The sequence below is a fragment of the Suricata suricatta genome, chromosome X (genome assembly GCF_006229205.1).
Source record: "Suricata suricatta isolate VVHF042 chromosome X, meerkat_22Aug2017_6uvM2_HiC, whole genome shotgun sequence".
NCBI classification, from domain to species: domain Eukaryota; kingdom Metazoa; phylum Chordata; class Mammalia; order Carnivora; family Herpestidae; genus Suricata; species Suricata suricatta.
In genome coordinates, this window is record NC_043717.1 from 73,802,098 (window position 1) to 73,830,084 (window position 27,987).

Genomic DNA, 27,987 nt, shown 5'->3' on the forward strand with positions numbered 1-27,987 from the left:
TGTGTGTGTGTATATATATATATACATATATATGTGTATATATATATGCCAAAGTTGAGTTATAAATGAAAAAGTTGTAAGTAACTAGCTTTTGTATTCAAAACATACCTTCTTTATTCATCTTTTGGTATTGGTCCTTTTTCTTTTGTACCATTTCCTCTAAATTTTCATTCATTGTCATAAATCACAGTTCATGTAGTAGAAACACATGAAAAATTGTTCAACTTTAACATTTACATTGTGAAAAGTTGGTGCCTTTATCTTGAGCATGTATCGGCAAAACTTTTGTTCTCTAGGAAGTGGATGCAGCACTATTTTAGTGAGGTCCTCGTACTATAAAGGCTTGTAGCTGTGAATTTAGAATGTCTCCACTAAACATTTCCATTCTCTCTGCGATTATTTTCTGAAAGTCTGTGCCTAATTCTTTGTCATTTTTTTTTCATTTGGTTATACAGCCTGACTGAAGTCATTTATTTATTAACTATTTTAAAAGTGGCTTTGAGGGAGACTATTGAATGCTGAAAATGAACTGAGAGTTGAAGGGGAAGGAGGAGGGGGGAAAGAGGTGGTGGTGATGGAGGAGGGCACTTGTGGGGAAGAGCACTGGGTGTTGTATGGAAACCAATTTGACAATAAACTATTTTAAAAAATAAATAAAATAATATATCCCACCAAAAAATAAATAAATAAAAGTGGCTTTGGAAAAAAAAGCGACTTTGAAAGAACATACGAAGCACACATTTCCCTTGTTTATAGCAGATCACAAAATATCCAGTCTCTCTGGTCTCTAATTGCTTTATATGAAAATTAGTACTGGAAACCTTTGTTTTGCAGGCAAAGAGGAAAAAGTATTACAAACCCAAATGTACCCAGAGGGTGCATATTTTTATGGTGGTTTATCTCTAAACTAGATCCAACTTGAAGCTTAGACTGAGAACCACAGCTAGAATAAAGGAAGATAATAAATACTCAGATAACAATAATTTTTTTATGTAGTAAGTAAAATGATAGGACAGACTAACTCTTTTTCTTTAATTTTTTTAATGTTTTTATTTACTTTTGAGAGGCAGAGAGAGACAGCGCGAGCAAGGGAGGGTCAGAGAGAGAGGGAGACTTAGAATCTAAAGCAGGCTCCAGGCTCTGAGCTGTCAGCACAGAGCCTGACGTGGGGTTCGAACTCACAAACCGTGAGATCATGACCTGAGCCGAAGCCGGACGCTCAACTGACGGAGCCACCCAGGCGCCCCCAGACTAACTCTTTAAACTAAAAGGAGCTTGTAGATAGAGGGAAAGTTCCTATGAACAAGTCTAGAACAAGAATAGAGGTGTGAGAGAGACGTCTATGCTTGGGTTTTGGCCAGTAGAATAACAGTTGCATACTGTGTTTTTCATGCTATTGTAGCTACTGGTTTGGAGTAAGAATTTTGGGGGTGCCTGGGTGGCTCAGTCAGTCAAGCTTCTAACTTTGGCTGAGGTCATGATCTCACGGTTGGTGGGTTCGAGCCCCGCATCGGGCTCTGTGCTGACAGCTCAGAGCCTGGAGCCTGCTTTGGATTCTGTGTCTCCCTCTCTCTCTGCCCTCCTCCATTCATGCTCTGTTTCTCTGTCTCAATAATAAACAAACTTCAAAAAAATGTAAAAAACTGAGTAACAGTTTTGCCTCTGAATTTTTCTTTCATTAGTTTTTAAGAGCAAACTCAGAAAAGCAGTTATAATTTATTAGCTCTTCCTGATGATAGTTAAATTCATCAGCTCTAAAATATCTGTGACTAATGGAAATGACATCTAATTTATGCCCTCAACAAGTTTTATGAAAAGAAACAAGGCTAAAGATAAAAAATATAATGCTTTTAACTGATTCTAGTGGTACCAATTCTTTTATTTAGTATCTTCTTTCTAGAGTATTTATAATTTGCTAGAAAATAGTAATCTTAAAATTAATGGATGTTACATCTAGAAATACCTTAGAAGTCTGGTCTGTATATAAGGCAGTTAAGTAAATTGATTTGGTCAAAATCGTGTAGCTAGTAAATCTGAGACAACATCACAGGTCTTCCTAGGCTTATTTTGGTACTGTCTTAATACCTCAAGTAGTATTTCTCTTAGATATCTTTTATTATGGATTCCTAGGTCTTCATGAAACTTAGTTATCTGCTACGTTTTTAAGGAAATCAATGTTTTCATGTGATTTTTACTAATCTACTTTACACTTCTATTGAACAGGGCCAAAAAGGTGACCTCGGCCCAACTGGGCCTCCTGGACTCGTAAGTTTAAGTCTTCTTTTATCAAACTTATTAATGCATTTGCATTTTTGTGCTTTAATGTACTCTGTACCTTTTCTTCATAGAACACAAAATTCTAAGTCATTATCAACTTTTACTGGCTTAAAGGTCTACATCTAAAAACTTCAGTGATGTTGACCTCAATGTATATTACTTCTCCATAGTAAAGATCCAAAATTACGTCATTGGGTTGTTTTGCCTCATGATTGCCAAAGTATTTCTCAAGTACCAGCAGGTGGTGCAAGCATGGCTTATGAAGTTTCAATAAAAGAAATTTGGGGAACTGCAGATTGGCCCTTTCCCTTACAGAGCTCTGGAAAGATGGATTTGGTCTTAATAAGTTTTCTCAATTATACAATTGTCTGATTCACACCTCTTTCTTCCCTGAGTATGTGCCTTCTAGGGACTCTTAATCAAGTGTAGGTAACTGCTGTATGAAAAAATACATAGGGGGTTTATGGATTTTCTGTAATGTTTACATTCACCATGAAATTTAAGTCAAATATGTTTCCATTCTTATTAAGAGTAAAATATCATTGCCGAAGTTTGACATATTGGCTTTCCTTTGGTTGACATTTGATAAGACTCTTGCTTTTATACTGCATTGAATCTGCAAATGTGCAAGTGCCATAAAGCCTATAGTGTTCAGGGCATTTGAGTAATATTAATTCAATTATTTCTGTCCATAGTCAGTCTCAGATATTGATATTAGTACTTCACAGATCTAATGAGGATATACATAAAGAAGATCTTAGACAATTTTTTTATTTTGAGAGAAAGAGGGAGGTGGGTAGAGAGTGAGTGTCAGCAGGGGGGAGGGGCAGAGAGGGAGCGAGCAAGAGAATCCCAAGCAGCCTCCATGCTGTTAGTGCAAAGCCTGATGTGGGGGTCTGTTCTGTCGGCATGGAACCTGATGCAGGGCTTGATCCCATGAACTGCAATATTATGACCTGAGCCGAAATTAAGAGTCAGATGCTTAACCACCTGAGCCACTCAGGCATTCTGATCTTAGACAATTTTTATTCACTTTCATTTTAAAACCAGAACTTTTCTTTAAGAAATAATTTCTTTATGAAATGAGATAATAAAATTTTGATAAAAATCAGAAGAAATGGAAATTTGGGGACTGCAGTTCTATCTAGCAGCTCACTTTACTTTTTGAACTACTATCTCCATTCTAAGTCCCACATCTTTCAGACTCCTTTTGTCTGAATATTTCTTCTAACTGATAGAGACATGATAAAATACCACACTTTGCCAGTGGGTGTTGATTTGTACCTCAGTCCAACAGGCTCTTAAATCCAAAGCTTATTTATCATTACAGTTCTATGAGATTAATTTCCTTATATTTAGATTATTTAATATGAAATTCTTTCAATGCTGAGATTCTAAGACCAAGCGAAAAGGAATGATCAGTTAGTTGATTCTAATCAATAAGCCCTCCCAAAAGAGAAGAGTTTATTTTGTTTTGTTTTGTTTTAGATGAAGAAAGAAATGTGGGTTGATAAATGGAAAGACTGGGAAAAGGCATTTTGTTTACTGACCACCTGGGCAGCTCAGTCAGTTAAGCATCCGAATTCAGATCAGATCATGATCTCATGGTTCATGAGTATGAGCCCTGCATCGGGCTCTGTGCTGACAGCTCAGAACCTGGAGCCTATTTCTGATTTCCTCTCTCTCTGCCCCTCCCCCACTTGCACTCTGTCTGTCTGTCTTGCTCGCTCTCTTGAAAATAAAGAAACATAAAAAAAAAGAGGAGTCCAAGTAGACTTTGTTGAATGGTAGCATCACTGAAATAAATATACGTGGTGCTATTTTAAAAACACAATATTGGGGCACATAGGTAGCTCAGTCAGTTAAGAATCCAACTTCAGCTTTGGTCATGATCTCATGGTTCATGAGTTCGAGCCCCATGATGGGCTCTATGTGAACAGCTCAGAGCCTGGAGCGTGCTTCAGATTCTGTGTCTCCCTCTCTCTTTCTGCACCATCCCTGCTCACACTCTGTTACTCACTTTCTCAGTTTCTCTCTCAAAAACAAACATTAAAAAAATAAATGGCATATTCATAGGGAAATACAAGAATGTGCAAGATGCATGAAGTGGTTATAATGTGACAGTCCTCACTGTCCTAAAACTTCACTGCTAGAAATAACAGGAGATGTGATAGGTGAGAGAGGTACTAAAAGTGAGAAACGACTTGACAGAATCCAGGGTGAAAAGTGGCATCAGACATAGTAAGAAGTAGTGAATTTGAGGACTTAAAAAAGATAGCTAACACAGAAAAACTGGTTTTTGAGAAAGTGTCTGTTAGCAATAGATTTGGATTTAAGAGGAAAAACTCAGAAGTGCTTCTGTTCATCCAAGTGTGAGATGATCGGGATAATAGCTGTGGCAACAGGAAAGAAGGGGGCAAATCAGAGACACATTTTCAGGAAATAATTATCAAGCATAGGTAATTGGAATGAAATGAATGTGATTAGAGACATAAAAAATAATTCTAGCTCTGTAAACCTGGGGTTCAGGAGGATGGCAATATTATTACTTATATTAAACAGTTTATAATCAGTTGAAGAAAGGGAGTAATAAGAAATGTGAATCATAATCTGTAGTCTTAATGGTTTTACATCCAAGAGTTCTGTGAAAATGATGGGATTGTAATTATATATAGCTGCTAGGTTATTTTTAGGACAAGTCTCTTCCTCTTTGAGTTCCTTTATTTTTTCTTTCATAATAAAGGTAATCCCTAGGCCTGGGACTGGTGTAACTGTGGGAGAAAAAGGAAACATTGGGTTACCTGGCTTGCCTGGAGAAAAAGGAGAACGAGGATTTCCTGGAATACAGGGTCCACCTGGCCTCCCTGGACCTCCAGGTAAAAGAGACTCTACTTAACACTCTTGTGTCTATAGCATCTTTACTGATCCCCATGTCCAGTATTAGCATACTAGTTCCAAGGTGAGTGTGGCAGTAAGAGTCATGAGTATTTTCTAATTGACTGAAACTTCTCAACTCTTACTATAACCTGTGTCACCCAATTTCTCACCTGTTGGATATATCCCTTTTACCCTAAAAATACCATTTCTACTTTTTATTATTAATAAACTACACCCAATGATTCTGTGATCCAAAAATTAATCATTGCATTTTTTTGCTGCTATGGAAGGGAATGGTATTCTAATAATGTCTAGTTTTATAAGATTTCCTGCATAAAAATAGTAAACTATCCACTTAGAAGTCCAGAAATATCTACTTAGAAGTCCCCATGGTGATTTTGGTGTGCAATAAAATTTGGGGGTTCAATAATGAGTATTATATCATTCCGTTGTTGAAGATAAACAATATATAGAGCATTTCTAATTTGGCCAGCTTGAAAACCACCCTTGTCTAGCTTGTTTATATGAATGTTCTCTGAAATGAAGTGATAGTATGGCTTCATGTAAAATTTGATAAAGCATCTAGTATAGCAGCTGGCACACATATATGTTTAATAAATTATTATTCTCTACCCTTTAAAATTTTGGCTAATGAAATAGTAACATGATGAGATCAGTGACACTCCATGATTCTCCCAAGTAGAAAGAATAAATGTGGTCTTATTTAATTCTAAGTATACACTTTGGATTTCCAATTTCAAGATAGTGCACTAAACACATACTGTGTCTCGAAAATTCAGAAAAAGAATTCTCCCCGGATGCAGTAAAAATGTTAGAGAATTAGATAATATGAAAGAAAAATTAAGAGACATAAAGTTTAAACTTAGAATTTCCAGAATTTACCATGAAGGAGTTCAAGGAGGAGAGAATGGGACAGGGAGCAATATTTGAAAAATTAATGACTGAGAACTTCTACTTATTGAAAGAAAACATGAGTTGCTGTGAAACAGCTTATGAATTACCAAGTAATAGTAAAATAAGAATAACACAAAAATACATAATGACACATTGTACAGACATTTTAGATTTTAAGGATAAAAAGAAACCTTAACAACTATATGAGAGAAAAGGCAGATCACCTACAAATAATAAAAGTCAAAGGAAGATAATGGCATCAGAGGAAGATAATATTCAAAGTTACAAAGAAAATAACTATAAATTTAGAATTCTGTATTACATCAAACCATCATCCTAGTGTGAATATGGGATACTTAGAAAGTTTACCACCTCCAGAACTTCTCTAAAACAGATACTGGACGGTTTACTCTAAGAAGGAGAAAATTAATTCAGGATGAATTTGAGGGTGGGGATAGGTAAGATGCAAGAACCAATGGCTAGGAAAGATACTGGTAAAATATATGAGGTCTAAGTAAGTATTGATCAAAAAAATAATAGGGGTATTTTAAGTAACAACATGGAAGGTTAACTGTATACATTATTAACATAGAATGTAAGAATGGAGAGAGAATAGGGGGAAATCAGTCATAAGGTTTTTTTGTTTTATTAGAAAGAGAAAATACTGATATTAATTGTAAGTTTTTAGAAAAATAGAAATTTAAATACATACGCTAAAATTTTAGTAACTACTAGAGAAAATATAAATGAAATGCATGACTTACACACTAAAGTTTTCCTGAGGAAAGAAAATAACCAAAAATCTTGATCATCAAAACACAAGTTAGAATTGGAACAAAACAGACACAAACTTTGGTGACTAGAAAATAAAATATAAGATGACAAGAAGGTAAAAAATAAACCAGTAACTCCAATAAATGTGAAAGGAATAAGCATTGATTAAAAAGACAAAAACTAAAATGGAATTGAAATAAAAATATATACTGTGGATAATAGGCCTATATGAAGTAAAGGGACATAAAAATTTTTTAAATAAAGCAGTTGAAAGGTATTAGGCAAGTGCTATCAAAAAGAAAGGTAGTTTATCCATTGTAATATAGTATAAAATAGAATTCGATTCAAGAAATACATTAAAAAGAGAGACATTTCATATGGAGAGATAGACAAATTATACCACAATGATAACTTTTTATGCATTTAAAATACAGCTTTGAATATATAAAGTGAAAATAGAAAAAACTACAAGTGAAAATTGATAAATTCCTAACATATAAGGAGGTGTAAAATAAATCAGGGTATAAATGATTTGAGCAACACAATCAAACCGTGTATGTGGAAAAGAAAAAAGCTGTGTGCAAAAGAGAATATACATTATTTTCAAACTTACATGAAACATTTATAGAAATTAACTCTATTCTATCAGAAAAAAATCTTTTAAAATTATATGCAGGCCATGCTCTGTTACCACAGTAAAATGAAGTTAGAAATTAACAACAGAAAGCACCAGATATCTTTACATTTGTATATTAAAGTGCACATCTGTAAATAACTCTAGATGTAAAGAGGAAACAGAAATGGAAATGACAATCTACTGAATGCTAAACAACCTTATATCAAAACTTATTAAACATAGCCAAAATGGTACCCTTAATTTATCACAAAATTAAAGATACTAAAAATAAGTGAGCTATTTTGAAATAAATTATAAGTAATAACATAAGCATAAAAAAAATTAGAAGGAAAATTTTGGTAAAGGTAAAAAGAGTAAAATATGATCAAGAGAAAAGCAAGTAAAGGCACAAATAAAATCAGTAAAGAAAATCTTATTACCATAAATACAACTAAATTTTTTGAATTACAAGAAAACTATAAAACTACATCAATATATTGGAAATTCTAAATGAAATATGTATTCTTCAGGAAACAAAAAAATATAAATTACTAAAGTTTTCCTGAAGAAGTAAAAAGCCTAAGTAGATTAATTACCATGGAAGATTTGGAAATGTTAAAATTTCCATGAAAATTTTATGAGTTTTATGAGTGCTTCTATAGCTTTGTGGATGAATTCTACTAAGTTGTTGGATGGCTAATTCTGATATTTTACAAACTTTTTCAGAACATTTTTTTATTTATAGTTTATTGTCAAGTTGGTTTCTATATAACACCCAGTGCTCTTCCCCACAAGTGCCCTCTTCCATGACCATTACCCGCCTTCAGAACATATTTTTTATAAAGGACCTTTAATTTAATAGCATTGATACCACCCACTAGGGACATAACACTAGAAATAAATATAAATCAGTTTCATTTATGAACATAGAAGCAACAATCCTAAATAAAGTATTAGCAGATCAATTCAGAAGTATATTAAGATTGCAAGGATGATTCAACATTAGTATAATTGACTACACTGACAGATTAAAAAGGAATAGGCAATCTTTGCAAAGAAAATAGTTAATAAAATTCAATACCCATTCATTTTTAAAAGGTAAAGAAATTATTAAACTAAGTTTAAAAGGGAACTTGATGAAGCTATCTGCTTCATAGAGGAAGTAGAGGACTATGCAGGAAATGTCATATTTTTGTGGTCAAACATCAGGAACATGTTTGCCCTTATACTGGGTAGCCCAGCTGGTTCACTACCAGTCTGGTGTAAGGATGGAACAAAACCTCCAATTTTAGTTATTTACAAACCCTATTATAATCTACCCAGAAAATCTAAAAGAATCAAATGACAAATTACCATAAGTTAGAATGTTTGCAAGGTGGCCAGATATGCTAGTTGCATACTTAAATAATTTGTCTTCCTATTCACCAATAAAAAATTAAACATATAAGAGAAAAAAATCTAGTTAAGAATAGTAATAACAATAAAATTCACAGTACTAATCAAATTAAGTCATGAAAAAACTCAAGAAAAGATGTGTATGCCCTGTTTTTCAGAATTCTGTAAAATATTATTAAATCATATAAAATTAATAAGTAAATGGAGAGACATACTTAATATCTTAATACAAGAACTCAATATTATAAACAGGTGATTCTCCAAAATTTAATCTTTAAATTCAAATTAGTCTCATTCACACTTCCACTGTTTTTTAAAAATCAAACTGACAAGCAGATTCTAAAATGCATTTAGAAGATAAATTTATAAGTATAATAAAGATTTATTTAATGTTTATTTATTTTTCAGAGAGATACAGAGACAGAGCACAGTGGGGGAGGAGCAGAGAGAGAGAGAGACAGTTAGTTCATTTAAACAGTTAAACATTTGAGCACCTGGGTGGTTCATTGGTTAAGCATCTGTCTTCAGCTCAGGTCATGATCTCATGGTTTGTGGGTTTGAGCCCTGAGCTGGGATCCCTCTCTCTCTGCCAAGAGTCACTTAACTGAATGAGCCACCCAGGTGTCCCCAGATAGTTTTTAAAAAGAACAAAGATGGGTATATTTTTCTTACCCGTTTTGAAAACGTTTTTCAAATTATATAATTATTTTTATCATTAAAAATATGTTTTTGTGGTGCAGGAATATATAGTGGAACAAAAAATGTCCAGAAATAGAACCATGTATACATAAGGACTTTGAGATGCCTCTTTTTCTCTTGCTAATGGCTTTCTAGTATTTCTTAGATTAAAAGATCATAGCATCAAAGAAGACTGGGTAGAGGGTTATTAGTACATTTCCAAAAGTCGTAAAGCTACATTAAATTATTCTTTCTTACTTTCAAACTGGTAGTTACATTATTTAATGCTTTTCATGTGGGGCACTTGGGTGGCTCACTCAGTTAAGCATCTGACTCTTTATTTTGGCTCAGGTCATAATCTCATGGTTTGTGGGTTCAACCCCCACATCAGGCTCTACACTGAGTGCAGAGCCTGCTTGGGATTTTACCTCCCTCTCTCTCTGCCTCTCTCTCTCTCTCTCTCTCTTTCTCTCAAAAATAAATAAATAAACGTTAAAAAAAAACTTTTCATGCTTTCTCCAGATATTGATTATCATAGAACACAAGAACACCTGATGAATCGATCAAGAAGATGTGGTATATATATATATATATATATATATATATATATATATATATATATACACAATGGAGTATTACATGGCAATGAGGAAGAATGAAATATGGCCATTTGTAGCAAAGTGGATGGACCTCGAGGGTGTCATGCTAAGCGAAATAAGTCAGGTGGAGAAGGACAGAAACCATATGGTTGCACTCATAGGTCTAACAGGAGAACAGGAGAAACCTAAAGGAGGACCATGGGGAGGGGAAGAGGGAAAGAGTTGGGGAGAGAGAGGAACATAAAACCTGAGAGACTATTGAATACTGAAAACGAACTGAGGGTTGAAGGGTGAAGGGGAGGGGGAAAAGAGGTGGTGGTAATGGAGGAGGGTGCTTGTGGGGAAAAGCACTGGGTGTTGTGTGGAAACTAATTTGACAATAAACTAGAACAATAACTAGCATTGTACATTAAAGGAAGATCTTATCATTACTCATGTCTCATTGAGAACTAAAGTAGTATTTCCAAAATAAGATCATTTTCTAACTTTTATTTTTTTTATCTTAGGGACTGCAGTTATGGGTCCTCCTGGTCCCCCTGGATTTCCTGGAGAAAGAGGACAGAAAGGTGATGAAGGTCCACCTGGAATTTCAATTCCTGGATCTCCTGGACTTGATGGACAGCCTGGGGCTCCTGGACTTCCAGGGCCTCCTGGCCCTCCTGGCCCTCAAATTCCTCCTAGTAAGCTATACTTTTCTCCTAAATTCTGTTGTTTTTGTTTTGTTTTCATGTGTAAGTGAATCCAGATGAAGGCTGGCATTTTATTCTACTGCTGCCCCTACTTTTGATTTTTGGTGATTCTTTGATGTTTAAATTTTCTGTTCAAATCATCACCAATATTATATCTTCCTTTTGCTTATAGGTCATTACATTACCAGGAAGAAGTAACTGAAAATCTTTTTTTCTAGCCTGTCAGGCTTTTTGTTTGTTTGTTTGTTTAGCCTTCTGGATATTTCACAAGTAGCTTGTTATCCTTATCTTATTTCAGGTGATGAGATATGTGAAGCAGGTCCTCCAGGCCCTCCAGGATCTCCAGGTGATAGAGGACTCCAAGGAGAACAAGGAGTGAAAGGTTTGATCCCATTAGTCATTCCTTCATTCTTTCAGATCATCAGAAAAATTCCCTGTATCCTTCACTCTACCTCAGCCACTCATTCCCAGGGTGTTACCCCAAGACCATCTCATTTCCAATAGTGCACATGTCTATAATCTTGACCTTGAAAGGACGCAGGTCTGAACCAAACTGACTCCATGACAGGCTTCAATTTTCCCCCTCTGACCTTGGAGGCCTAAATTTTGGTTTCTCAGAATCATTAGACAATAAAAGGGCACAGATTGCTCAACCAGGGACCACCCTAGTAACACCCAATCAGAAGCGGCTAGCTAAAATGCTTAACATTCCTAATGGCAGGCCTAGAGATAGAAGCTATAGATAATCACTTATTGCTTAAGGCTAGGTACACCCTACGTGGGGGTCCTTAGCCCACCCTGTAATTGGTTATTTTCGAACAAGCACTAAATATTGTGATTGGGTCCTGCCAAAAGTAACCTGAAAGCTCTAAACAAAATGTATGGTTAAAGTTGCTGCCAATAATGTTATGCGCTAATGATTGGATCACTGTACCTGTGTCACAATTTCTTGTAACTCCCCCTTCCCAAACCCCATAAAAACCCTGCTCAGCCCTTGTTCGGGACTCTCAGCTCGGATCCACTGCGTTGGTGAAGTCTGTGAGGCCGAGCTTAGGCCCAGCGAGCTTAAGCCCATAATAATAAATGCCCTTTGCTTTTGCATGCATGACTCGGTCTCCCTGGTGGTCTCTGGTTTTTGGGGACGATATTGCAATCTCATGAGTCCCATTTTCTAACCACTGTCACCTGGCTAGCTCACTACCTATAATAACCTGTCTCCAATATCACTACAGCCTCACTGATACCTCCCAACTTTGACTATCTCAACCTTTTCATGTCTTTTCTTCCCTCTTCAACTAACTGAAATGACATGATCCATCATTGTAAACAATCCCATGCATAAGCCCTTGCCCTCCTGTCACTTCATTGTACTGGAAGAAAAGCCTAGTTTTGGTAATTCCAAATTATCACATCTTCTGAGCCTACACCTTCTCCAAATTTTTAACACCTCTTCTTCCATTGTCATTTTAGGGTTCTGACTTTGCTTCCCCTTTCACTTCACCAACTAAATCAGTAAGAGAATTCTCACAGATTATCACTACTACATTTACCCACCACATTACTTGCATCTGTGCACTTATATTCTGCCTTCCTGCTTATTAATTACTATTACTGCTCCTATCTAAAGCAAATTCTTCTATTTGTACCTTAGATTCCATTCCCTTGTTTTCCAAAGGATTTTATTCCAGAAATTCCTGCCTCTCCATCATCAATTTTTCCCCTTTTACTGGATCATTGCCAGAAGCATATCTATCCCGACTTTCTTGAGGGTCTTTATTAAGAAAGGATGCTATATTTTGTCAAATGCTTTTTCTGCATCTATCAACAGGATCATATGGTCTTTTATCTTTTATTTTGTCAATGTGATGGTATCACCTCGATAGATTTGTGAATATTGAACCAGCCCTGTAACCCAGGAATGAATCCCACCTGATCATGGTGGATAATTCTTTTTATATGCTGTTGAATTTGATTTGCTAGTATCTTGTTGAGTATTTTTGCATGTGTATTCATTAAGGACATTGGCCTGTAGTTCTCTTTCTTTGTTAGGTCTCTGTCCAGTTTGGGAATCAAAGTGATGCTGAGTTTGTAGAAAGAGTCCAGGAGTTTTCCTTCTATTTCTATTTTTTTGAATAGCTTGAGAAGGATGGGTATTAACTCTCATTTCAATGCCTAGTAGAACTCCCCAGGGAAGTCATCTGGCCCAGAGCTCTTATTCTTTGGGAGATTTTTGATGACTGATTCAATTTCTTCACTCGTTTTTTTGATGACTGATTCAATTTCTTCACTCGTTATGGGTCTGTTTAGAGTTTCTATATCTTCCCATATGAATTTTGGTAGTGTGTGTGTGTTTAGGAATTTGTCCATTTTTTTCTAGGTTGTCCAGCTTGTTGGCATATAGTTTTTCAGAATATTCCCTATGATTGCTTGTATTTCTGAGGGATTGGTTGTAATAGATCTATTTTTATTCATTATTTCATCTATTTGGGTGCTCTCTCTTTTCTTTTTGAGGAGATTGGCTATTGGTTTATCAATTTTGTTTTTTTCTCAAAAAACCAGCTCTTGGTTTCATTGATCTGTTCAACTGTTTTTGTGGATTTTATATTGTTTATTTCTGCCCTGATCTTTATTATTTCTCTTCTTCTGCTGGGTTTTGTGTGCTCTTGCTGCTCCCTTTCTAGTTCCTTTAGGTGCACTGTTAGATTTTGAATTTGTGCTTTTTCTAGTTTCATGAAATAGACCTGGATTGCAATATACTTTTCTCTTAGGACTGCCTTTGCTGCATCCCAGAGAGTTTGGGTTGTTGTATTTTCATTTTAATTTGTTTCCATATGTATTTTAATTTTTTCTCTAATTGCCTGATTGACCCAATCATTCTTTAGTAGGGTGTTCTTTGACCTCCATGTTTTTGGAGGTTTTCCAGACTTTTTCCTGTGATTGATTTCAAGTTTCAGAGCATTGTGGACTGAAAGTGTTCATGGTATGAGCTCTATTCATTTATACTTATGGAGGGCTGCTTTATGCCCCAGTATGTAGTCTATCTTGGAGGATGTACCATGGGCACTCCAGAAGAAAGTGAATTCCATAGCCTCAGGATGTAGAGTTCTAAATATATCTGTCAAATCTATCTGGTCCAATGTGTCGTTCAGGTCCATTGTTTCTTTAGTGATTTTCTGTCTAATTGATCTATCCATTGCTGTAAGTGTAGTCTCAAAATTCTCTGCAATTAGCACATTCTTATCAATAAATATGTTTGTGTTTGTGATTAATTGTTTTATGTATTTGGGTGCTCCTGAATTCGGTGCATAGATATTTATAATTGTTAGCTCTTCCTGATGGAGAGGCCCTGTAATTATTATATAATGCCCTTCTTCATCTCTTGTTACTGCCTTTACTTTAACGTCCAGTTTGTTCAATATAAGTATGACTACTCCGGCTTTCTTTTGACTTCCAGTCGTATGATAGATACTTCTCCATCCCCTTTCTTTCAATCTGAAGGTTTCTTCAGGTCTAAAATGAGTCTCCTGTAGACAGCAAATAGATGGATTTTGGTTTTTTTTTTTATCCATTCTGCTACTCTGTGTTCTTTGATTGGAGCCTTTAGTCCATTTACATTCAGTGTTATTATTGAAAAATATGGGTTTAGATTCATTTTGTTCTCTGTAGAGCTCATGCTTGTAGTGGTGTTTCTGGTACCTTGTGTTCCTTGCAACATTTCCCTCATAGAGTCCCTCTTAGGATTTCTTGTAGGGCTAGTTTAGTAATGATGAATTCTTTCAATTTTTGTTTGTTTGGGAACACCTTTATTTCTCCTTCTATTCTGAATGACAGGCTTGCTGGATAAAGGATTCTTGGCTGCATATTTTTTCTGTTCTTCACGTTGAAAATTTCCTGCCGTTCGTTTCTGGCTGGCCAAGTTTCCATAGATAGGTCTGTAACCACTCTGATAGGTTTCCCTTTGTATGTTAGGGCCCTTTTATCCCTAGCTGCTTTCAGAATTCTCTCTTTATCCTTATATTTTACCAGTTTCACTATGATATGTTGTGTAGAAGATCAATTCAAGTTATGTCTGAGGGGAGATCTCTGTGCATCTTGATTTCAATGTGTTTTCTTCCTGAGATTGGGGAAGTTCTTGGCCTTAATTTGTTCAAGTACCCCTTCAGCACCTTTCCCTTTCTCTCTTTCTTCTTCAGGAATTCCTATGATACAGATATTGTTTCACTTGATTGTATCACTCAGGTTTCAATTCTTTTGTGCCCCTGGATCAACTTCTCTCTCTTTTTCTCAGCTTCCTCTTTTGCTATAACTGTGTTTTCTAATTCACTTATTCTCCTCTCTGCTTCTTCAGTCCATGCAGTGGCCACCCTCATTTTATTATGCACCTCATTTATAGCATTTTGTAATTTGTCACAATTATTTTTAAGGTCTATAGTCTTTGTAGCAATAGCTTCTCTTATGTCTTCCATGCCTTTTTTAAGCCCAGAGATTAATTTTATGACAATTGTTGTAAATTCTTGCTCAGTTATGTTGCTTATATCTGTTTTGAGCAATTCTGTAACTGTGACTTCTTCTTGGAATTTGTTTAGAGGGAAGGTTTTCCATTTCATCATTTTGGTTAGCTTTCTGTCTCTTGTTAGTTTTCAAAGCTTGTTATGCACTCTGTACCTGTGAGTATTGCTCTATTAAGGGAGGCTCATTGCCTGTCCAGGGCCTGTCCATTCAGGAAGTGTTCTTTTAATGGTGTCCCTTGGTCTCTCTTGTTGTGCCTTTGCTTATTTTATTTCCCTACTCGTAGTGATATTTGGAACTCTCCACCATGTGTACTTTGGCTTCTTTCTTGAGGTAGCCCTGAAAAGGAAAACACACAAACACACAGGGAACACAAGTATGCATATGCACAGACAGATCAAACAAATAAGCAAACCAAAAGGGGGGAAAAAGGAACAAAAATTTAAAAAAAGACAAAGGATATTCTAAAAGCCTAAAACCAGAAATCCCAGTTACAAAAAAAGAGCACCGTGGGGCAGTGCTGATGGAAGAGCATATACAAAGAGAGAAGTGACAGGGTTTGGGAGGATGTGAAATTGATCATTGTCCAGGCAGAGAGACTAAAAGGCTTAATTCAGAGAGAGAAAGAGGAGAATATGCTAGGAGGTGAGGAGAAAGAAATGAAGATAATGTTATCCAGAGAAACTCTATAGTCTGAGTATTACGGGGGGCAGGGGGATGTAGGAACAGAGGTGTAGAATATGCATCAAGAGAATGGATTAATGTGACTGTTTAAGCAAACTGATGACCAGAGTGCCCAGTCCAGTGGTGGGGAGAGATAAGAATGAGATAAGGGAGAATATATCTGAATAGCATGAATTGATCTGGAGTTAATTACAGCAATGCATCAGTGTTGGTCTTGCCCCAGGCTCCAGTTTTAAAAAAAAGTAGCTCTCTAGGGCAGATGGGTATGGTTTGGTGTAGGCAGGTCTGTCTCCACTGAGGGTCTGAGGGCCACTCCCTGGGGCCCCACCTTGATGGTTGTGGGGAGAAAAATGGTGGTGCCCCAGTCCCTTCTGGAACCAAGCATTGCAACTCACTCTTGGGTCTGATCTCCCTGTGCCATGGGCACAGCCAAGGTGGGCCGTGTTCTATGTCTCATGCCCTGTCTCGTTACCAGATTTTAGTCCATGTGCTTTAATGATACCACCGGAAATGTAATCCTGCAGGCCATGTGCTTCCTAACAGGGGATGGAGTAGGGGAAGTAGGGGAGCAGCTTCTCCTGGCGCTGCCTGGGATGGGTCACCCTACCGAAAGAAAGTGCCACAGCTAGAGATGGGATCTCTCTCCAAATGCCCTGTGGTTAAAGATGGGATGATAGGATCCCTCTCCATCCCTGCGCAAGGTTTTTCTTTTCTCCAGGACTGTTTATAGTAGTTTCAGCCGCTCTTTCTCTTCCCCTATCTCTCTGGGGCTCTTCTCGGAGGGTGCTCCCTCCCTTCCACACCTCGCTTCCCGTCCCTTTTTTATCTTACCCAGGTCGTAATCATGCACCTATGAGGCTGTCTTCTTAGTGGACTCTGTCTCTTTTCCTCTCAGACTCTTGCTGTTCAATGTCCTATGGCTTTAGTCCCTCTTTGTTTGAGAGATGCAGGCGGGAAAAAGTAAGGAGCTCCCTAATTCTCCACCATCTTGCGTCTTCTCCTTTCTATTCTTAATATAGCAGCCAGAGACATCCTTTTAAAACTTGAGTCATATTATCTTGTTTTTCTATTTAAATTTTTCTACTAGATTTTTATTTTACTCATAGTAAAAGCCAGTCTTTATGGTGGCTTATGTTGCATTTTATGATATGCCACTCATTACAATCTGTTAATTGTCTGACCTGCTTCCCCTTCCTTCCTGTACTCCAGCAATCTGGTCGTCTTGGTATTTCTTGTATATGCCAAACATGGCTATTAGTTCTCCCTGGAGTGCTCTGCAGTCATTAGGCACATGTCACATCCTTTAAGCTTTTTATTATATATCCTCTTCTCATTTGACCACCCAGTTAAAATTGCAACCTGTCCAATCACATTTATCCAAGTGTATTTTTTCTATAAACATAACATGTTTTGATATATATGTATATGTGTTAATAATTTGCTACCTTCATTGTTTATTATCCCTTTCTACTGGTAGAATGCGAGCACCATGAAGGCATGACTTTTTGTCTGGTATTTTTGTTGTTGTTTTGCCTGTTTTGTTCTGTTTTGTTTACCAATATATCACAGACACCTAGAACAGTACTCAGCAAATAATAGGCACTTGGCAAATATTTATCAAATGAATTGATTCTAGATATAGGCCTCTCTAAACTACACTGTTGGTTAGGAATATTGTCCTTTGGTACTAACTTCTTTAGAACTTATCTAAAGAAGATAGATCTATCCCTTTGAGTAAAATTTGTTTTTCATTATACTTTTCTCTAGGTGACAAAGGTGATACCTGCTTCAACTGTATTGGAACTGGGATTTCAGGACCTCCAGGTCAACCTGGTCTGCCAGGTCTTCCAGGTCCTCCAGGTAAAATATTCTGCCTCAGGACCACCTTTTAAAAATATTACTTGGCTAGATTTTGGTGACCTCATAGTTTTATAATGATGCCAGTTTCTCATTTGATAGCAACTCACTCATATCCACAAATAATTGAATATGAAATGCCTCTATCTGCTATGAAATAGATTGTTTTCAGATATCTGAATCTACCAGTATCTTTTATTAAAGCATTTTGACAATATTAGCCCAGGAAAAGTAGCTTCCTTGTTTTCCATATGATGAGGAAAATAACTCCTACAGAGTCAGACTTCTGTCTTCCAAAGAGCTGGGGGGAAAGTCCATAATGCCTGGCCCCTGAGTATAGTTTCCAGTGGCAGAGCTTCTAATCTTCTCAGATGGATCACATGTTTTCATTAAGGCATGGGGCTTCTACGGCAGTTTGGCAACCAACTGCCAGTATTCCTCTTTTCTATATATAACTCTTCCTTCCCTGTTTCTAATCAAATTATATTTGATATCCATTGGACCCACAACTCCCACTCACCTGCCTCTTGGGATATCCCAATATTATATTCTCTTGAAATTACACTTTATGTTTCTGTCAGGGCTGAGAGTAGATGCCACATCTCTTACCTTTCTGTCTAGTATGTCTGCCAAAGAAACCAATTTATTTAGCAATTGGAAATAGATTTTGAGCAGGTCTTATAGCTGCCACTGGAAGTTAATAATCTAGGCTTGTACCTCCAGTCTAGTGTTTTTCAAACTTGGAAGGGCATCAGAATCATCTGGAGGGGTTCTTCAAATCAGATTGCTAGGTCCTACACCCAAAGTTTCTGATTCAGTTGATCAGAGGTGGTGGCCAAAGATTTAGCTTTTCTAACCAGTATCTAAGTGATCCTGATATAGCTGATAGAGGGACCCATTTTGAGAACCACTACTTTAGTAGCATTTCCTCTAGTCTTTGAGCACCAAATATTTCTCTTAAACCAAATTTTATGAAGTGATGAAACAAATGAAGGATTGATAAGGATTTGGGGAAATTGTTTAGATCAGAATAAAGATATGCAGACTGCGTCCTTATCTCTTTTTCCACTTAGCAATAGGATGGTTATAGAAGCCTTAGCACCTCTGTGCATGAACATTTGATAGCTGAGAGACTTTGTAGTTGGAAATGCCTAAGGATAAAATATTATATGTAACATTAGCTTCATCTAAAAACAAAGGATGATTTGCTCATTTTTTAAATGTTTATTTATTTCTGAGAGAGCGAGAGAGAGAGAGAGCGCGCGCGAATGTGTGAGCATACAAGCAGGTAGGGCAGAGAGAGTGGGAGACAGAGAATCCAAAGCAGGCTCCACCCTGTCCGTGAAAAGCTGGATATGGGGCTGAAACCCACGAACCATGTGATCATGACCTGAGCCAAAGCCAAAAGCTCAACGGGCTGAGCCACCCGGGCACCCCTCATTTGCTCATTTTAAGAGGATAGCATAGGAAAATTAAACTGTGACTTGTTAAATGCATTTGAATGGGGTTCTTATTTTTAAACTTGACTTCCTGACTTGCTGATTTTTATATGAGCTTTTTCAGGGCCTCAGGGTCAAAGTTCACATTATTATGTGTGTGTGTGTATATGTATTAGGATCTCTTGGTTTCCCTGGACAGAAGGGAGAAAAAGGACATACTGGTCCAGCTGGTCCCAAAGGATTAACAGTAAGTTTTCAGTATAGTATTTAAAAAACTGGAATAAATCCATTTATACTTTGTTTTTCACTTTTGGATATAAAAGAAATTTAGTGTTTCTATTAAGTTGTGTGGTTTTTTAGTCCTTAACTCTCCCTGACTCACATGCCTCACTTTGTTCCTAGCTTTCTATACACTAAATGTTATTGAGTGGATTGATGGGATAAACTGGAGAGAAGAAGAGTGTTAGAAAAAAGAAACTAATTTTTTCCTCTTCTTCTTTTCCCCTTCTTTCTTTTTTCTTCCATTAGGGCATACCAGGAGCTCCAGGTCCTCCAGGCTTTCCTGGATCTAAAGGTGAACCCGGTGACATCCTCACTTTTCCAGCAATGAAAGGTGACAAAGGAGAGTTGGGCTCCCCTGGAGCCCCTGGGATTCCTGGTTTACCTGGTACCCCTGGACAGGATGGACTACCAGGGCTTCCTGGCCCCAAAGGAGAACCTGTGAGTTGGTTTGATATTCTTGGTTCTGTGATGCCAAATGTTACTTAGGGATGTTTCCTAGGATGGGCCTGGTGCTAAGATGAACAGACAGTTAATCCTTAAAAGAATGTTACTATATATAGTAATGGTACACTGTTATTGACTACGTAGGCTTTCTTTACCACTCTTTTCTTTCACTTGTTCTATAAATTCCTTCTTCCTAACCCATTGCTATATTGAGCAGTATTGGCTGTGAATAGGTAGGCCGGAGGTGAAGATGCTTATGGGTCAGTGTGAGGCTCCCCTTCTCTTATACTACAAATCTTTGTCTGGTCTATTTGAACCTGAAAATAGAAATCTAATTTGGTTGTATATATAGCAAGCTTAGAGATTAATGTGAGTAGATGGCCATGTGTTAGCTAGACTATAAACTTCTTGACTTATCACTAGAATGTAAGCTTTATGAAGGCAAAGATTTTTGCCTATTTTTGTTCTTTGCTGTATCACAAGCCCCTGACACATAGGGGGAGCTAAAAAATATTTGTTGAAGGAATTAATGACTAAGTAGAATGATCACACATGCCATCCCATAAAACACACACTTGTACAGCTTTTAAGAAGAGTTATTTATGGCTGTATCATTTCGCCAGTTGTATTCAGTAATAACATACCAACCTATACTTATATGTTTCTGTATTAAATTTTTCCATTTTCAGGGTGGAATTGCTTTTAAAGGTGAAAGAGGCCCCCCGGGGAATCCAGGCTTGCCAGGTCTCCCAGGGAATAGAGGGCCTATGGGCCCTGTGGGTTTTGGCCCTCCAGGTCCAGTAGGTGAAAAAGGCATACAAGGTGTGGCTGGAAATCCTGGCCGGCCAGGAATGCCAGGTGAGTTTACTATCGTTTCATTTTTAATTGGTGCTTAAAAGCAGAAATATATTGGGGTGCCTGGGTGGCTCAGTCAATTAAGCATTCAACTTCAGCTCAGGTCCTGATCTCTCAGTTTGTGAGTTCAAGCCCCGCTTGGGGCTCTATGCTGACAGTTAGGAGCCTGTACCCTGCTTCAGATCCTGTGTTTCCCTCTCTCTCTGCCCCTCTCAGGTTATGCGCTCGCGCGCTCTCTCTCTCGCTTTCTCTCTCTCTCTCTCTCTCTCTCAAAATAAATAAACATTAAAAAAGTTTAAAGCAGAAATTTTCTTTTGGCCACTCTTGTCTTCCCTTCATGAGAGATGTGTTTCCCTGGCCATTTACATTTTGGTATATCAGAGCTTCTTAGCAAGGGAGCACAATATATGTGTTTTTTCTAAAGGAGAGGAGGTTCCCTCTTTAAATTTCCTGACAGTCTTAATTGTTATTGTTGTTGTTTATTGTTTTTAAATACATGATACATAAAGTTTAACAAATAATTGTAATGGAATCACACATGTACATACCACACATGTCAAAAAACAGAACATTGCCATCATCCTAGAAATGCCCATCCTTCTCTCTCTGTCCTTTCCTGATCATAGTCCCCTTGCATTTCTCACGAGGTAGCAACTATCCTGATTTTTGCAGTTTCCTTCCATTTGCCTCCTCCCTGTATCACCTAGATATGGATCCCTAAACAAACTACTTTAATTATGCTTCTTTTTGAACTTCATAACAATGGAATCCTAGGGTAAGTATTCTTTATATTAACTTTGTGTATAGCTGTAATACATTAATTTTGCTATATAGTGTCCCATTATGTGTGTGTGTTTGTGTGTGTGTGTGTGTGTGTGTGTCACAGTTGATTTATCCATTCTGTTGTTGATGGACATTTGGATTATTTATACTTCTGGCCTATTATGAATAATGCTTCTGTGCACATCCTTGTGTGCATACACACACAGACACACATATATATATTCTGGTGAACATATGCACATTCTTCTTTGAGGCTAGGGTTAGTAAACTATGGCACATGGTTCAGATCTGGCCCACTACTTGTCATTAATCAGATTTTTATTTGAGCACATCTGTACCCATTCGCTATTGTCTATGGCTGCTTTTGCATTAGTACCACAGACTCAAAATTTTGCAGAGTTGAGTAGTTGCTACTGAGACTATATGGCTCACAAAGCACTGTCTGGCCCTTTACAGAAAAACTTTGCCAATCCGTGGGTTAGGGTAGATCTTTAAGATGAAGATTCTCAACGCATAGATAAATGCATCTACCAGATAATTCTAAACTATGTCCAAAGCAATTGTACCAATTTCACCAGCAGTATCAGAGATTTCTTATTGTTCCACATTCTCATAAACATTTTCTATTGTCAAACTTTTTGCATTTTTTAGTCTACTGAGTGTTATATACCTCACGATAGTTTCATTTTGCATTTCTATGATTATATTAAAGCTTAGCACCTTTTCATATATTTATGACTATTTCAATTTCCATTTGTGGAATTCCTATTCAAGTGGGGTTTTTTTTATTTACCATTTTTTTCTACTGGATTTTTTCTTTTTATTAGTAATTTACGGTTTTTTTTTAAATGTTTTTTTAAAAGCTTTTTAATGTTTATTTATTTTTAAGACAGAATGAGCACGACTCAGGGAGTGGCAGAGAAAAAGGTAGACACAGAATCCGAAGTAGGTTCCAGGCTGTTAGCTGTCAGCACAGAGCCTGACACGGGGCTCAAACTCACAGGCTGTGAGGTCAGAACCTGAGCTGAAGTTGGATGGTTATCCAGCTGAGCCACCCAGGCACCTCTAGGGTTTTTTAAATATATGTATTCTGTGTATTAGTTGTTTGTTATCTGTTCTGCAAAATTTTCACTCACTGTGGCTTGCCATTTTCACTCTCTATATGGTATCTTTAACCAACAGAAGTCATTTTCAATGTAGTCAGATGTATCAATCTTTTCTCTCATGGTTAGTGCTTTTTATGTCATGTTTTAGAGATCTATAGTTGTCCTGAGACTATTTCAAGTCATCATTTTAATTAATGAGAAGTAGGTATATTTGGACTTTGCACACATAAAACCTTAAGGTACCAATAATTAGCCAAAAAACATATTTCTTGTTTACTGCAGTTTGAGGTTGTTAGGCTTTTTTGACCTACATTTAAAAATATTTTTATAGATGCTGTCTTCCATCCTGGAAACTCTTAAAGCTGTCTGTCATCTACTTTTTCTTTTTGAAAATTTATACTTCTATTTGGTATAGCCCTTCAGTATATGATCTGGGGTTATTTTTCTTGTGGGTTTTTGTTAGTGTGCATTTTCAAAAGATTATAAATACCTCTCTCTTTTTTTGTCTTTAATGAAAGGAGACCTTTAGTCAAGTGAATGCTTCTCATTCACGTTGATTCCGTCTTATTCTTAGGTCCTAAAGGTGATCCAGGTCAGACCATAACCCAGCCTGGGAAGCCTGGCCTTCCTGGTAACCCAGGCAGAGATGGTGAAGTAGGTCTTCCAGGTATGTGAGGAATTTGTTTGGCCATGTCTTTAATACTTACTGGCTTCTTTCTTTGAAAATACCTCTTGCAAAAAACTGCTGTTTCTCCATAGGTGACCCTGGACTTCCCGGCCAGCCAGGCTTGCCAGGAATACCCGGTAGCAAAGGAGAACCAGGTATCCCTGGAATTGGGCTTCCTGGACCACCTGGTCCCAAAGGTAGGACTGGGCATCAGGCAGGCTATTTTAATTGGTTAATATTACATTATTCTTTGATCCAATTTCCTCAACAAATAAAATATATTAATTGTATCTCTTTTCTATGTACCATAAATAATGTAAATTAAAAGTCACAGCATATATGCACTTTAATTTTATTCTCTTTATCTAAAACAGTCTGGAAAAGAAAATATCTAAATCATAGATATACAAAAATTAATATAAGCTTTAAAAATTATAGAATTATTGTCTTTTGTGTTCAGGGCTTAAAAAAGTTCCTGGCACATAGTAAACACTCAGCAGATATTCGTTGAATGAATTGGTTGTATGAAGCAGAAAACATACTTATTACATACATGTATACAAGTAATATTTTATCCTAAATCCTGTTTTCTTGATTTACTGACATTTTTTTAATAAAAAAATTTTTTTTTAATGTTTAATTATCTTTGAGGGAGAGACACAGTGCAAGTGGGAGAGGGGCAGAGAGAAAGGGAGACACAGAATCCAAAGCAGGCTCCAGGCTCTGAGCTGTCAGCACAGAGCCTGATGCAGGGCTCGAACTCACAGACCCTGAGATCATGACCTGAGCCAAAGTCAGACACTCAACCAACTGAGCCATCCAGGTGCCCGGATTTACTGAAATTTTTTAGGGCTGTTGTTTTAGTTCTGCTTTTTTTGTCCCAGAATTTATTCTCATGAATGGCAAGCATGCACATTGGTCTGAGAATGATCTTTAAACAGGTTCTTACTAATTTACTCTAAGTGAATTAGAGTCATATTTGACTTTATGTGTATATATGTGTATAATATCTGTTACTGTTTTTAGCTCATTTCCAGAATTATATGGTAGACCTTTTATCATACTATATGCACATATAAGCATAATAAAAGTTTTTCTGCATTTTTGTGTGGTAGTCATTCCTTATGTTTATTTCTAGTAATAATACTCATTTCCTTTAGCAGAATATATCTTCCACAAAAATTAGCTCTATATGAAAGTGGTAGGACCATAAGGTGATTGAAAAGTATCAGATATTTGTAAGGCTTGATTCTAACTAGTCATCTAGAAGGTCATTGTAGTTTTAATATCTCACTGTAGTCACTAAGCATGATTGGACAGAGTAAAAATGTGGGTTTGGAAGTTTGGATATCTTTTTAAAAGTGTCTTCTCTTTGGAGATTAAAAAATGATTGATCATTTCACAGGTTTTCCTGGAATTCCAGGACCTCCAGGAGCACCTGGGTCACCTGGAAGAATTGGTCTAGAAGGCCCTTCTGGGCCACCCGGCTTTCCAGGACCGAAGGTCTGGAACATTTTAATTTATTCTTTTCCCTTTTCCTATATCTTCTATTAGCCTTAACTCTCTATTTTGACATAGTCATTATTATCCCAAGTCTTCACTGTATAAATAAAGTTAGCTGATTATATTTTCATTTAAAAATATTTAACCCAAAACAGTCTTTAAAAGTCCAGGAGGTCACATTTAGAGCAAACAAAAAGTTTCTGAATCTGTTTTAGAGTGACAGGTTATTTGATGAGATGAGATTAGATAAGAGAATACAGTCATCAGCTCCCTACTTCTTTATAGTATAACCATACCATCTCATCTCTGTCCATGCCTGTGTGATGATTAGTTGAATATCATGTCAGGAACTTCCCATACTGTTTCCCAGTTCCAATTCCATCCCACAGACATAATTCAAGCCATTGTTTTAGTGTAGTAATATAATAATAATAATAGTAATAATAATAATAAAAACAACTACTACTACTGTTTGAGTTACTTTCCATTCTTTTTATTATTACTCCTTAGCTAATCTAAAATTTTCCTTAGTCAACCTTCAACAAACTACTATGGTATATAATTATCTTGACTGTTCCAGTATTTTCTTTTAATTAATTTAAACATTTTGTGTTTTCATCATTACTATTTTTCCAGGGAAAGAACAATTGACCATAGCCCCAGCTCTTATGAGAAACCTCTTCTCTATTGTTTAATTATTCTCATTTTATTATGAACCTCTCAAATGAACACAAAGATCAAAATTGTGATACAATGAACATTCATATATCCACTGCTCAGATTCCAAATTATCAGGATTTTATCATATTTGCTTCATCTATTCCTTTTTTCTTTGTCAAAGTATTTTAACTCACATCTCAAAATTGTGTTATTTCTCCTATACTTCTGTATTCATCTCTAAGTAAATGGACATTTCATATAAAAACCACAATGTCATTATCACACTTAGTCAAATTTAAAATAGTTATCTAATACTCCATCTGTAATCCCATTTCCTCATTTGAGTTCTTTAATCTCATTCTCTCTCAGTTATCTTTCTTGTCCTGAAACCAAATCATTTAATTAGTTTCTCATCCTTCCAGATGTTCTCTCCAATACACCAATTATTTTTCATTTAATTGTCCTACTCTCTTCCCCACAGAGGGAGAACCAGTATTACCTTGTATTTTCTGCTTTAAATTCTCCATGGTAAATGATAAACACCAAGAAAATCATGGGAGTTTTGTTGTGTTTTCTCATGTGTGTGCCTAAGGGAGAACCAGGACTTGGGCTACCTGGGCCACCTGGGCCCCCAGGACTCCCAGGTTTCAAAGGAACACTTGGTCCAAAAGGGGATCGTGGTTTCCCAGGACCTCCAGGTCCTCCAGGACATGCTGGCTTGGATGGGCTCCCTGGACCAAAAGGTATAGAAGTTTTCACTACTTTTCAATTTGCTTTTAACTTTTATAGAAATTAAAACTGTTGGGAGAGTTTATGGGTGATACATCCAATTAGCTGGAAGCCTATGCTACTATTCTATCACTGTTCTTTTTCATTTACCATTGGTGTTTTTGTGTTTTATTTCATTGAATAGATGATACAATCATATATGTATAACAGTGGCACTGAGAAGTCTTCCTTTTATCCCATCTCCATCCACTCTGTTTTCCCCATCCCATATGTACCCATTTTGAGTTATTTATCCTTCATACAACTAGAATCCAATAAGAATATATATTTTATTTTCTGCCTTTCTCTAAAAGTAGAGTACTACCTTTTGACTTTTTGCATGTTAACTTATTTTACTTAATTTTACATCCTGGAGATCACCTCATGTTATTGCATTGAGATCTTGATTTTTAAAAAATAGCTACCTAGTATTGAATTTTTTTGGATATATCATAGTTTATTCTGCCATTTGCTAATCACTGGATTGGGTTTTTGACAGTCTTTTCTTATTAGAAGTAGTATCACAGTGAATACTCTTGCATACATGTTATTTTATTATATATGTACAGGAGTAATAGAACAGAGTAATGAAAATAGATTTTCCAAATTAAAGACTAAATGCATCTCTAGATATTGTCAGATTCCTCTCCATTTGCATCATATCAGCAATATATGAGTGTACTTGTTTCTCTGCAGCCTTGGTAAGTGAGTATATTGACAGACTCTTTAATTTTTGCAAATCTGATAGAGGTCGTTATCAGTAGAGTTTTCTAAACATTTAATTGTGAAAATTTTCAAACACACAGGAATTAAAAGAACGGTACAGTGAAAACTTTTATATTTAGGGCCACCTGGGTGGCTCAGTCGGTTAAGAGTCCGACTTCGGCTCAGGTCATGATGTCATGGTTGATGGGTTCAAACCCCACATCAGGCTCTGTGCTGAATGCTTGCTCAGAGCCTGGAGCCTGCTTTGGATTCTGTCTCCTTCTCTCTGCCCCTCAGCTCACACTCTGTCTCACTCTGTCTCTCAAAAATAAATAAGTGTAAAAAAAATTAAAAAAAACTCCTATATCTACCATCAAGATTCTACAATTAACATTTTATCTCTGCCAACATTTTATGTTTTTCAAATTTCATATAAAAGTAGAATAAATTAAAATAGAAAAAGTAGAAATAATTTTCCATTACTGATATTCTATTATCAACATTTTACTATACATGATTTGTCACATATTAACCCATCCCTTTATCTATTAACTTACTTTTTGAGGCATTTCAAAGTAAATTTTACAACTTAGGGAGTGCACTTCTTCCTAAATACTTTAGCATGTGTATTATGATTACAATTCTATGGTTGTATTTTTTTTACATAAAATTCACATTAAATGAGATGTACATATATTAAGGAAATATTTGCTGGACTTTGACAAAGCATATACCAGTGTAACTGACCCCCTATCAAAATATAATCCCAGAAATTTTCCTTTTGCTACTTTCCTCAGTCCTTACACCAACATCCACAGCAGCAACTATATTGTGATGCTTTTCCTTTATTGTAAATTAATTCTACCTGTTTTAGAGCTCCATATGGAATAGTACAGTGGGTACAT

General features: G+C 36.5%; 1 protein-coding gene across 2 annotated transcripts in view; it reads left to right on the plus strand.

Annotated features, from left to right (window-relative positions):
• COL4A5 (collagen type IV alpha 5 chain) overlaps window positions 1–27,987 on the plus strand; it is a 228,554-nt gene that overhangs the window by 137,195 nt on the left and 63,372 nt on the right. For both annotated transcript variants that reach the window (XM_029930017.1, XM_029930018.1), the window contains exons 18-29: window positions 2,224–2,265; window positions 5,021–5,153; window positions 10,638–10,811; window positions 11,119–11,202; window positions 17,781–17,873; window positions 19,486–19,556; window positions 19,838–20,029; window positions 20,725–20,893; window positions 23,354–23,446; window positions 23,539–23,643; window positions 24,852–24,949; window positions 26,202–26,352. In XM_029930017.1, coding sequence (XP_029785877.1) covers window positions 2,224–2,265; window positions 5,021–5,153; window positions 10,638–10,811; window positions 11,119–11,202; window positions 17,781–17,873; window positions 19,486–19,556; window positions 19,838–20,029; window positions 20,725–20,893; window positions 23,354–23,446; window positions 23,539–23,643; window positions 24,852–24,949; window positions 26,202–26,352 — 1,405 coding nt within the window. The remainder of the gene's footprint in view (window positions 1–2,223; window positions 2,266–5,020; window positions 5,154–10,637; window positions 10,812–11,118; window positions 11,203–17,780; window positions 17,874–19,485; window positions 19,557–19,837; window positions 20,030–20,724; window positions 20,894–23,353; window positions 23,447–23,538; window positions 23,644–24,851; window positions 24,950–26,201; window positions 26,353–27,987) is intronic.